Source organism: Brachyistius frenatus, unplaced genomic scaffold (genome assembly GCF_029030835.1).
Source record: "Brachyistius frenatus isolate BFR_SWC_R1_liver_20210118 unplaced genomic scaffold, ASM2903083v1 Contig_33, whole genome shotgun sequence".
In the NCBI taxonomy this organism is placed as follows: domain Eukaryota; kingdom Metazoa; phylum Chordata; class Actinopteri; family Embiotocidae; genus Brachyistius; species Brachyistius frenatus.
In genome coordinates, this window is record NW_027210632.1 from 1,224,606 (window position 1) to 1,237,215 (window position 12,610).

At 40.6% G+C, this 12,610-nt stretch overlaps 2 protein-coding genes across 3 annotated transcripts in view; one reads left to right on the top strand and one right to left on the bottom strand.

The window, feature by feature from the left end:
• tbc1d22a (TBC1 domain family, member 22a) overlaps nucleotides 1-4,163 on the bottom strand; it is a 119,628-nt gene extending 115,465 nt beyond the window's left edge. For both annotated transcript variants that reach the window (XM_069700274.1, XM_069700275.1), the window contains exons 1-2: nucleotides 3,963-4,163; nucleotides 3,405-3,461 (exon numbers count right to left, since the gene is read on the bottom strand). In XM_069700274.1, the coding sequence (XP_069556375.1) occupies nucleotides 3,405-3,461; nucleotides 3,963-4,024 (119 nt within the window). In that variant the 5' untranslated portion in view covers nucleotides 4,025-4,163. The remainder of the gene's footprint in view (nucleotides 1-3,404; nucleotides 3,462-3,962) is intronic.
• Nucleotides 4,164-5,729: 1,566 nt separating this feature from the next.
• cerk (ceramide kinase) overlaps nucleotides 5,730-12,610 on the top strand; it is a 36,279-nt gene continuing 29,398 nt past the window's right edge. Inside the window, exon 1 of the mRNA XM_069700273.1 lies at nucleotides 5,730-5,956. Within this exon, the coding sequence (XP_069556374.1) occupies nucleotides 5,809-5,956 (148 nt within the window). The 5' untranslated portion in view covers nucleotides 5,730-5,808. The remainder of the gene's footprint in view (nucleotides 5,957-12,610) is intronic.

Sequence of the window (12,610 nt, forward strand, 5' to 3'; positions counted from 1 at the left end):
TGATTAAGGCGGACCAATAAGCAACCAGTGGGGGCGGCTAAGTACAATGACATTGAAGGAGTTCCAACAACGGTCGTGGTGTTAGAGGTTCAGCACATAACGTACGGTCTATGGTGGTCAATGCCGATTGGTTAAAGGCTGCTCCAATAGTTTCAAAATTAATAGACGACTGGAAACAATCCTCAGTGGACTGTTGCCAGACCCATATATTCACACAGTGGATTTGGGTCTGTACACGGCATGCTTTCGACCCTAGATTTTCAGTTATCTTTAATGAAGTCTCATCTTGTATTTCTTCAAGTTGTTTGTTGTATATTTTGAGGTCTGCCTTGGATAGCTGTCCTGTTGCAGAAGCCAGCCTATTTTCAGTGTCTTGACATTTGCATCCACAATTTGCCCATATTTAGTGGAATATTTTCTTCCCTCTATCCATGCGATGTTTCCTGTGCCACCGGCTGCCACACAAGCCCAAAGCAGCATATTTCCACCCCCATGCTTAAACAGATGGCAAGGTGTTCTTTTCATCAAATGCAGCACCTTTGAGAAAAAGAGCTCAATTTGAACTTCAGGTATGGTTTCTTTTTGAGGACCCCGTTTATGCATCAATGCAGCGCAGTGGAGCAGTGCCCCAAAACTCCTGTGTCAGTTAAACCTTCCTGTATAGCCTTTGCGGTATCATGCAGGTTTCCTTGAATAGACGTGCAGTTTTATCTAGTTTTCTTGGTCCTCCAGAGTATTTATCAGCTCTGCATTGTCATCACCTGACAATTCCTGCTAATACAAGTCAGATCTGAGACATTACAAGTAGAAGAGTACCCAAACTTTTGCACGTGCTAGAATTTCTGTTAACAGTGCATTAACATTTGAAGAATGTCTAACACCATCGGTCGATTGAATGCCGCAACTACCTGTTTCCGTTTAAAATTAAAAGCCCTCGTTTCAAATTAAAAGCCCTCTAGTGTTACATACATGGTTCAGTAAGTTTAGACCGAGGTTTGTTTTAATCTTCTTTTCACTTGGAAAATCAACAAAATGTGTCATTTGGTGTCTAAACGTTTGCGTAGATCTGTAGATGTGTGTCACCATCTCCACACACACACACACACACACTCTTATATACTTGAATCAAAAGCAGGTCTCTAACACCTAATAAGACTGACCCTACCGTTCTTTGTGCAGCAAGGACACCGTTTTATTCAGCCAGAACAAATGCGACAGAAAAAAAGAGAATTCAATCAAACTCAACCTTTCCTGTTTTATCATGCGATGAGGAAAAAGGAAGGAGAGGATAAGGGGTGGGGGTGGAGGGAAGGAGGCGCTCTGATTTCTTACAAAGCCAAGGATTACCATAATAAAGGAAAGAGGAAGACGTGTCCATATTAGCTTACTTCCACCATAACTTAGAAGAAAGGGGAAAGTCTGAACTTGTACCCCGACAAAAAACAAGAAAATTAAATTCAACCCTCTGTGGAAATGTACATGATTAAACATTAATTTGAGGGAAAAAAAGGATTATTAATGAATAATAAACTGTTTCCCTCTTTCCCTATCCGTGTGTGCGTGTCCGTGTGCATGAGAGAGAGAGAGCGAGCGAGAGAGAGAGAGAGACAGAGGATGAAGCCCAAAACATTTCCTTCTCAGAAGTTGGTTCACAAGGTTTTATACATTTCTAGATTTTACTGTTTTCTTTCCTCTTTAAACTACATAGAATAGTGTCCATATATCTATTTTATTCACTGCTGCATTCAATTTCAATTTCATTCATTCACATATTGGCACACACTCGAGCCCTGTGTAGACAGATTGTAGCCCTAAACATAATGACACTTTCCACTTATATTCTAATTTCAGGCGACATATTCTTTTTTTGCACTGGACAGGATTTTCAAATATGTTCAAATCAAACAAACTGAAAGTAAGTTTCATTTCCTTTATGTTGTTCTCCAATTCATCCAACAGCTGTAAAGTCTGGTGGAGTTACTTCCTACCTTCCTACGCAGCAGAGCAGGAAAGTTCAAGTAGTGCAAACAAAAGGTTGCCAGGAGATCTGACATATGATTGCAACTGCAGCCACATCCCAGTCTGTGATGTCACAGCTTGTGTCCTCATCAGCTGTCTGAATGCAAAACAAACACTTCCACATAAATGACTGGGACGTGGCTTGAAAATAGAGCAGCTGTTTAGCAACTCATTAAAATTGCATGGCTTTTGTTGTTGTTCAAGGGTGCTTTCACAACTACAATTGGTACGGACTTTGAGACTTTTCTGTTCAGTTGGACCCTAAACAGCAGATGTGAAAGGTGACTCAGTCCACTGTTCAGACCAAAGCACCAAAATGTGGTCCAACCAAAAGAGGTGGTCTCGGTCTGGTTCAAACTGTATTATTATTCGGTTCGTTTGTGGTTTGAAAACACTGTGAATCGTTCGGACTTTCAGACCAATTACAGGAAATTGAAGCAGCACCTGCTGGACCACCTCTGTAGTTCACGTTCATTTATTGATTCATTTAACAACAGAAGAAGAAGAAAAATAAAATGGAAAAGAAGTAAAACAAATAAGCCGCGGTACTATATGGAGAGAGAACTTGGTCCAACAAAGAACTCTATAATCAGCTTGAAAACCCCATAAAATACAGAGACTTATAAGATATTTTCTGAGTGTCACTTGTAACGCCTTAAGAATAATAACGGTATATTGGCACCAAAATGAATCTGTTCACTCTTTTTTCTTCATTCGAACAGAAAAGGCTACTGCTGAACTGACAACACCGACATCAGACACGAGCCCTTCTACGAACAATCGATGTCAAGTAGAGAGTAGGTGTGAAATGCAAAGTTCTTGAGTGTGCTCGTGAAATTGCAGAATGAAACCAAAATGAACCGGATCACGTGTACAAAATGTAACAAAAATATGAATCTTGCTTCAGACTTTGGTCCAGACTTTCAGATGTGAGAGTGACTTTAATGTAATCGAATCACTCTCGTGGCAATAAAGTGAATGAATCCTTATGTTGATGTCTTCTCATTTTTACCACTGGGACTGAACAATCAATACAGGTCACACAAGGTGGCAGTCAAGACAGAATTAAACCCCAAAACATCTTGAACATGAAGGGAAAAACATTTGATGCAACCCGTATATAAATCCACGTTTGTTATTATTATTTGACAAAAAAAAAAAAAAAGAGATCGGATCTTCATTAAGGGGGAGAGATGTTTTCAATCAGTGTTTCACGAACAACAAATCTGCCACCAAAAAAAAAAAAAAAAAGATATTAAGGAGCAAAGAACGAGTCCCATGAAAATCAAAACTTGGCGAAGTTGAACAGCAGCCCGGACTACTCCAACAACAACAACAACAACAACACGGCATTTTCTCACAATGACAAAGTACATTGAACTCACTTTGCATGAAGGAGCGGGTCGAAGGGCGGATGTTGTGCGCCGTAGACGTGCTGAATGCTGCAAAGGAAGTGAAGGAAAGAGAATGTAAATGAATGAAACTCATCGATAACTGGCTGTCAGGCTGGCCGTGTTAAATCTTTTTGGTTGTTTCAAAAAAATAAACCGCGGGAATGCGGACGAGTGTGAGGAAGGGGAAAAAAAAAGAAAAAAAAAAAAAGATGTCACAGATCGCAGAGACTCGTGAGGAATTTGTGTTGTTGTTGTTGTTGTTGTCATTAGTTCCTACTCTGTGACGATGTGGGGTAAAACTGTTAGCCAGCGTTAGCAGCGTAGCTCTCAGCCAGCTAACGTCGAGCGACACGTAAACTCCCGTCTGCCGTCGCGTTTTGAACCGCAGACGCCGGCGCGTTAAAAGGGGTCAAACTTGTAAACTTTGCGCGGCGAACACGCGTCCGTCGGTGGGAGTCCGAGTCGCGTTTTGAAGCTCAGCGGCGCAGCGTCAGTCGAGTACGGCTAGCTGCGCTAAGCTAGCCGACAGGAGGGAACACGTCACTTTACCTGCCAGGAACCTTCGCTGTATTTCTTTTCCAGAACTGTTTTTTGTTTCCGTCAGTCGACATTTTCCCCCCCTGCCGTCCACTTTGTTCTAAACTCAAACACCTCGACGCTGTCGTTGTCTCCGAAATGTTAAATGTGTGTTTATTTACACCAGCTCCCCCTCCTCCAAAAACTCAAAAAGCTGCCATGTTGGTACTGCCTGATCGGCAAGTAAACGCAATTGTGATTGGCTGGAAAAGACACTTCCTCGTTGAGAGCCAATCGCAAGTGAGATCTGCTGGTAGGTGGGCTTGCTAGACTGGTGACGTCACGCTCCACCGATCCAAAGAGGACCCCAAGCATTAGGGACCGGTCTGAGGCATGGACAGAAACTAACTCACAGCCATTAATGGCTTTAAACTGACGTATTTATCGTGAGTGAGGGTTTCCGCTGTCGAGAAATGCGCATGTGATGACGCTACAAACATACATGCATTACTGTAGATGAAAACTAACCAGCAGCAGCCTATCTAAAGTTAAAATACAGCAGTAAAATGCATATGCAACAGTAATATGAATCCAAAAACATCTTGTATAATAGTACGACACCGTCAGTTAGCATTTTCAGCTTTTACTTTTGATACTTTAAGTACATTTTTGCTGATAATACTCATGCTTTTACTTAAGGCTTTGAATACAGGACTTGTTGTAGGGTATTTTCACAGTATGATATATGTACTTTTACTTAAGGGCCTGAACACTTCTTTCATCTCTGTATGGCATTAACCCGAAAAGCATCCGTAATGAAGTGTAGCATCAGATATAATTATGTTTAAATAAGTTACTAAACAATAAGTGGGCTATCTAAACAAAATGTATTCTTACTCTGTCTAGCACACGCAGTTTCACTTTAACACACCCACAGCTCAAAGAGTGTGAGGAAGAGTCAAAGAGGAGTACTATAGATGAAGAGACGTGATCAAATGAAATATCTTTGTCATTACAGTATCTCAAAATACAGGTCACGGTGAGGTGGAGGGCACAGCTTATCTTTACTATCTGCTTTGAATCATAAGAGTTTCCTATGTTGAGCAACGTGCTGATGCAGCGTGTCCTCTCTGAATTAAATCATACGGTGTGAAAGACAAGAGGTGTCACTCTGTCCCTGTTTCCTGGTACCACAAACGTCATATCAGCTCGAGAAAAGTTGCCCAGGCTGTCCTATTATGTTACAGATTGTTTTTCTTTAGTCCAACTATCCAGGATTGTTTTACATTAGGATATTTTATTTTATTGTATTAAGCTTTGCTACTTTAAGCACTGGATGTAAAGACATGATATACTAGCCTGAGGTTAGCTTTACAAAACCGAAATTACACTCTGTGCACGGAAGGTTTATATTGGCTCGGCCTAGTTCTTTACAGACGTAGAAGTATATAAAAATAACATTGAGTACAAATTCAAATCCACATTATTATTGCATCTTATCTATATTTTCATATTTTCTATATTAAAATCTTGACAATATATTTCATTCATCTGTTTTCATTCTTTCATTCATTGTAATGCACAACATAAATATAATGATAGGTCTCCTCTTCTGCAAAAATTGCTAGCAATATAATTTGTATTAGGCATGATATGTCCATTGTTTGAATGTTGTTGTACAGCACAAATAGAAAGTAGGCCAATTTTATTTTTTAACCCCGAGCACATCATCTGTCTCATACACGATCTTTGTTTTAAATACCCGTTCTTCCTCAGCGAGGGCCGGCGGGCAAACGGTCTCAACGCGCTGCAGACACCGATTGCGTTTCGTTACGCAGGCCGTAACAAAGTTGACATGATGATCATTGGACACGTCTGAATGACAAATATGGAGAAACAACCCAGTTTGCTATCATCGAAGCTTTTTCAGAAGCAGAGACAGGTAGAAGTTGTTCTCAATCGCAGCGTTTTGGCGTGGAAGAGAAAAGAGAGGAACAGAAAACGAAGCTCTGGCATTTCTGAAATAGGTAAGTCTGACATGCAGAAATAAATGACTTTACTGATTGTGTAATAACGTCAACCCGCTTATTTTACGTCTGAAAAGTCAACAAATATACACCAACTTGTTTTTTTGTTTTTTTTCAAAAAAAAATAGAATGATACACATGTTAAAAGAAGGAGCAGCCACAGAAGGTCAAACCATCAGAGATCTATGTTTTTTAAAAAGTAACATGTGGTTCATTTGAATGTCCTACACTGCATTACCCTCCAGTACATCATGTGCCTTCAGTAAATGAAAGCATTGCCAAACATGCAAAGTGGAATGAAGCAGCTGTCTCTTCCCAGTCTGCACTCCTTATCGGGATCATGCACATGTTGAGTGAGCAACAGTCAGGTCATGTAGTTACTGTTGTTAAAGGTCTGTTCACCGACAAGAGGAGGTCACACAGGTGGGCTTTCAGCCATGGGTAAATGGCAGCCTCTGTTTCTCACATGCAACCTACTTGTTAACTGTTATTTAATATGCCTCACAGGGAGCAGTTACTTCATTAACTCATTCATGGAATGGGCTTTATGCCACTCTCAGCTCTTTGAAGATCTCCACAATGTGAGATTTTTTTCTATAAACGGATATAAACCTTTATTAAATTTGCTCACTGCAAGTGTTGAGTTTACGTACATGAGAATTTGATTTGGAAAAAAAACCACAAGAAAATAGTTGCACTATACATACTTGTGGCTTTCGATTGGATGATCCTTCAGATAATGGCTCGCTGCCCGTTTAACTTGTACCAAGACTTTTAAAGGTGCGAGCACATTTATCAAATCAATTGGTCAGAGACCAGCTTGTGATTGCTTTACAAACAGTTGGTGTGTCCCAGTCTGGGGTCAGAGTAATTTCAATTTCCAGCATATATATGATTAACGGTCTGGGCATTAAGTTCTCTTTACTGTTTCTGTGATTGTCAAGAGGCGCTCTAAATTTTGTCCCTTTCCATCGTTTGCATCAGATAACTTCCACTTAATCGGCACGTTCATATAACATCCCGGGGCTAATGTTTGTTCATCGAAATGAGTTCCCTGGTCTGCAATTACTGTACCATATCGAGTGGAGTCATTACAGTTGGCACTGCACACTTCACTCTAAACCTGCCCATTGACCTTCCTCAAAGTGGTATCAAGCGCCCTATAATAACCTACCATAAAGACTTCCATTTATCCAGTCAATGTTCAACGTGACTACATCAAAATCCCCCCAAGTGGTCATTGTGACAAGAGCAGGTCAGTTTACCCTGGAGTTAGGAATCAAACAAGGAGACTCTGCCAGGAATTAAATATCCAGTAAGTTCAATATTAAACACAAAACAGAAATGGTGTCAAGTTCAATTCTGAGTAAATCAAGTGACTTAAACTACAACCATACAGAACCAGGCTAATTATATTCACCATTCTATATTTGAAGTCTTTGATAAAGTCACTGATTAACTGCACTGCATTGGCTACTAATGATAATCAGAGTCCAGTCAAAGATCAGAGCGGTGACGGCTGGAATTTTCCTTAAAGCTTTTGCACCTTCTCAAATAGGACATGCTCTGTTTCTTGATTCCACATGTTTTGCCTGGGGACTTCAATCATGGGCCTCCACACTTCTCTCTCTCTGTTTTCGTTTCGTGTTCAGCTTACATTTAAGGCGGGAAAATGTCACATCATTCCTTGAGACTCTTGTTCTGGAGTTACCTGGCCACAGGTCGTGATCATGACAGCAGAGTTATTCCAAATTAAATTAGTAACTCAGAATAAGGAAAGTTTTTTCTTCGTCACTTACAATTTACTTTCCTAGTTTAGCTTGTAAAAATGAAAAATATAAAAATGCTTGTTTGTGCAGTCTGAACATTTCCTATAAATTTACAAGAAATATCAAATACTGCAGCACTCTGAGACAGAAAATGTAATCTCAGCAGTAAATCATGCAGTGTGACTCAAATTTGACAGGTCTTCCTCTGCTCGTACATTCTATTTTCTGCCCAGTATACTTTCCCTAACATCAAACTGACACACAATTGTTATAAAATGCAGAGAAGAATTGTTATGTGCAGTATACATCAGTCTGGGCTTGATGTTTTGGGGTTAGACAACATCCGTGGATGTTGCTGCTTGACATTTAAGTGGATTTGGTCGAACCAGAGCATCCGTCAGTCAGATCTGCTGAGTAGAGAACAAGACGGGGTATCCTAGCCAGGAATGCTATTTGTATACTGCACACACACAGGCAAACAAACAAAAAGCCAATCACTGAGAAGGATTGGTCTCTGAGCCTACAGTAAATCCTGTGTCCACATAATGCCTGAGTCACTCCTCTGATACAATTGCAGTATGGAGTAAAATCTTGAATAAATCATAGCATATGCTTTAGAAACCATCTCTCCCTTCCTCCAAATTACTATGCTTAGAGAGTAGCACCTCCTCAGGCCCTTTAAGCCTGGACATATCTCTCGGCCAGGGGGAGTTTAGCTTTTTGCTTTCCCATGTGGCGAAGAAGAGATCCAACGTGTCACAGTGAGGGATGCAGTTTTAGCGATAGGCTATTGAAGTTATTGGAAATCAGGCTGAAATAGCATATCATAATTTCTGAATAGCCGTCTATAGTCAAATCCACCTATACAAAGTTGAGAAACAAAACAAAACGACATGATTTTGTACATCGGTTGCTTAGAACTGCATTGCACTAGATGAAAACTCAGGACATCTGTAAAGTCTAAGCCATCATCCTCTGTAGAATATTATTGCAGACGAAAAATGTCACAACACTGTCATTGGAGAGCTATGCTGTTAGCGTGGCTCCAAAAGCAGCACGAGATTTAAAATAGTTAAAGAATGTCAAGTTTAAAAAAAGGGGAGATTGCAACTTATTTTGAAATGAATGACTTGCACTGAACCTATGGAACCTATGGCATACCAGTGAACTTGCATTGCACCCCCGCTAACTGTCCCCCTGTTATACCTTCCACCTTGGTTGTCCTTTTGTTCTCCATCTGTTTTTCTAAGCATTGGCTTAACAAGCCCATTGCACCTGGGAGAAATCCACATGTCTTGTTTGACAGCTCACTGCCATGTGTAGCCATGCAGATCTGTGCTTTGTAATCTAAAGCTGGTGCTCAATGCACAGCCCTGTCTGTACGTTAAGAGACGGCTGCAGAGGGAGCGAGAGAGATACCGGGAAATAAACACTGCCAGAAAATGACAGCTGGAGATTGGGTAAACTGTGCAGGGTTATACTGCATGGCTGGCACCAACACAGGATCTTTTATTACACTGACTGCATTCATTCACCTGAGGCTTGGGTCAATATAACTAAAGAGTTGGACCGCCACAGCTAATTACACAATGAACTTGCATGAGGACATCTTGGTGATGACCAGTCTTTAACGTATTTCTGCAACTTAAATCCACTTTGGGGCCAGGCTCATCCAACATGAACAGTTTAGTCAGTTTCACACCCTCAGCTAAATCGTATCTCGCCCTTTGCACCCATGTTGCACGTCAGTCGGAAAACCATATGTAAAAGCAGAACGGGAATGACATAAAAACAACATAAACAGTGTATGAACACCTAAAAATGCAACGCATTTCTTTAAGCCTGCACCGACTTGTCCTCTAACACACTGTCAGCGCCAAACCACAGTAACAACAAAGGGATTACATACTGATCCACTGTGTAAAGGGAGAAGTGCAGAGAACAACAGCAGAATATGAATATGATGACAGCTTCTTGTTGTCAGAGGACAGAAGAAGGTGAGGCCAGGCGCTGCGTTGTCAGAGATATCATATACCCAAACACAAAATCTCTGACGCAAACATGAAAATGTATGATGTATACCAAGTTAAGATCAAATTCAGTGCAGTCTTGTCTAAATCTATCATAGACTTCATGGTTCTGGGCTCACGAGAAAATGTATGTGGTCACTTTACAAGCATTGTGCAAAGAGTGTGACAAGGAATTCAAACCTAATGTTGATGTGAAGCGCTGTGCAGAAAACGTCAGTGGAATCCTGTTTGGTGGCATGCCTTCCTGGTTTAGGGAAGCAGTATGAGCAGGAACATGAATCTTGCCCGAAATATTTTTCACACATGTACCTGCACACAGACACGGGTACTTGTTGATCCATCATCTCTGATCTATTTTTTAATAGTGAACTAAAGGCACTGCTACTAAAGTAATTAAGTGTCACATGCAGTGGGAAAAGACTTATCCTCCACCACAGGGACTGAGATTAAATAACCAACAGCAGTGCTTCACACCAGATTTTAAAACAGTAGAGCTTCTCAGGGTGTAAGCTAAATTCAACTTTAGTGAACTTTGACATGCAAATTTGTGCCATTTACCAACAGCAAGCAGTCTTGACAGTGTTGACCTTTGAGGCAGCATCAGGGCAGAGACTCCAAAATGAAGGATGCTAATCGTGTGTAGAGCTGCAACAAACATTTATTTTCAGTATTGATTAATCTGCTTATTATTTTCTTGATGAATTATTTTGTCTGCAAAATGTCAGAGATAGTGAGAAATGCTCATCATAATTCTCCACAAATGTCTTGGTTTGTTTCAGCGATAGTCCAAAAACCCCAAAATATCCAGTTTTGCTATTATGTATGACAAATCAAATCTTCACATTTGAGATGCTGGAACCAGCAATTGTTTGGCTTTTTTGCCAAGAGTTGACTGAACTGTTGCAGCTCCAGTTGCATTTCACCGACCAGTGCGAGTGTGTCCCCAGCTGGTAAACATGGTGAGAGATCATGCAAGATTTGCCATTGACGATAAGTCAACAGGGACTTCTTACTAGTCATACATACATGAAGTGGCTCACATGACCTACATCATGTTACTTATGTAAAGTTACTTACTCAACTCAAACCACAATCTTGTCCTTGACCTAACGATCTGTTTTTTGGTGCCTAAACCTAAAGCGTATCTCTGATATACCAGCAGGTTGAAACAAGGGTGGCATTATTTTATGATTGGGGTGATAATGGGTTGACCATTCTAAATTTACTGAAAAGCCCTGAAGATGTTCCATTTTCTATCACCTACGGGGACATAATAGTACAAAAGCCAAGAGGACAAGCACTGACTTGCAAGAAGTTTTATCATATTGTACTTTGTCGGATACCCCCCCCCCACACACACACACACACATACCCCCCAGGTGGATTTTATTACTACCACAAGAGCTGAATTTAACAGACCTCCTACTCTCCATTTCATTCACACAAAGATCCTCTTTGTTCCATTATTATAGGAAATAATTATTGCCAAGACCAGTGGCTCTCAAAATCCTGGTGGAGTGCTGCTGAATTTCTGACCCTCTCGGTAGTTAGAGCCACTTCACTCCGTGCTGCTCATGTTTGGGTTATCATATGTAGCTAGAATGATCGCTGAAATATGACACTATATCAGTGAGTGCAGTGGCAGTGATTTCCAGCCTGAGAGTCTGGACCCTAGCAAAGCACAAGATTAACCTGGATGATTCATGAGTTTCTAAAATGTTTTTTTAATAATCACTCTTTGGATAGACTGAACACAGTCAATATTTGCAACCTGTGACAGTTCTCATTATAAACAGTCGAAAGTCAACAATGCTGGGAACCAGTGGTGGGCAGTAAACATAAACCTGAAAACTGATCCTGGCCCTTTAATCGAGTTCACTTGGCATTACAGGTGTTAATCCATCTCATGTGGTTACAGTGGAAACCAGTGGCACGCTGGGCCCTGAGGACCTGGGTGTTTCTGGCTCAGTAGAGAAAGGCACTAATAGTGCCAGAGTTAGGGGATTACATTTATGCTGAGGGAAAAGCAACACACTGCCATCGCCAGGATTTGAGGTCCAGAGTTACACATGGCAGGGGTAGTAAACTAATCTTTATGTTTCTTCCTTATCGTCACTCCATGTGATTGTCTCTTTGAACTAGGACTTACTGCCCTGGTGGTTAAGTTGAGCCGCTATTGTGGGGAAGCCTGAGCTGAGACCTGACAGGTTGACAATCATGTAGAAAAGTACACATAATTACAAACGTTGGACACTTATCAAAGTTATTCTTTAGTAGGATTCTCAGGGATAAACATGAGAACCAAGTGGATCCATAGGCACATAAAGCCAAGGTAAGAAGTATTTGGATGGGTTCTGTGCTTCGGCACAATCAATTTGAAATATAACACTGGATACCACATTTACGGGCCACGTCTCAGCTTTAATTTGGGTGAGTTTACATCAATATAGAGGACGTTATTGGGGAGATTTTTAACACATAGTGCCCAAAGTTTAAGGGTTCAAAAGTAATTATACTACACATAGTTGACACACACACAATCAAACAATATAATCATATTCATGTTTTTCTGAGACTTGGCACTTTAATGTAGCATCCATTAGTTTATTTCAAATGGAATGTGCTCAAGCACAAAGCTAAACTGTCTTAATACTTACAATCTGGACTGTAGATTCTAATGTTAAAGGAATAGCTTAACATTTGGGGAAAAATATAGCCTCATTCTTTAAAAAATCAAACAAAGTTAGCCTCCCAATACACCTCAAGCTCACTGATTAACACTTAAATGCATGATTATGGTTCTTCAGACCATTTCATGGTCAAACAGTGAAGTCCAGCTGTTTCCCCCTGTTTTC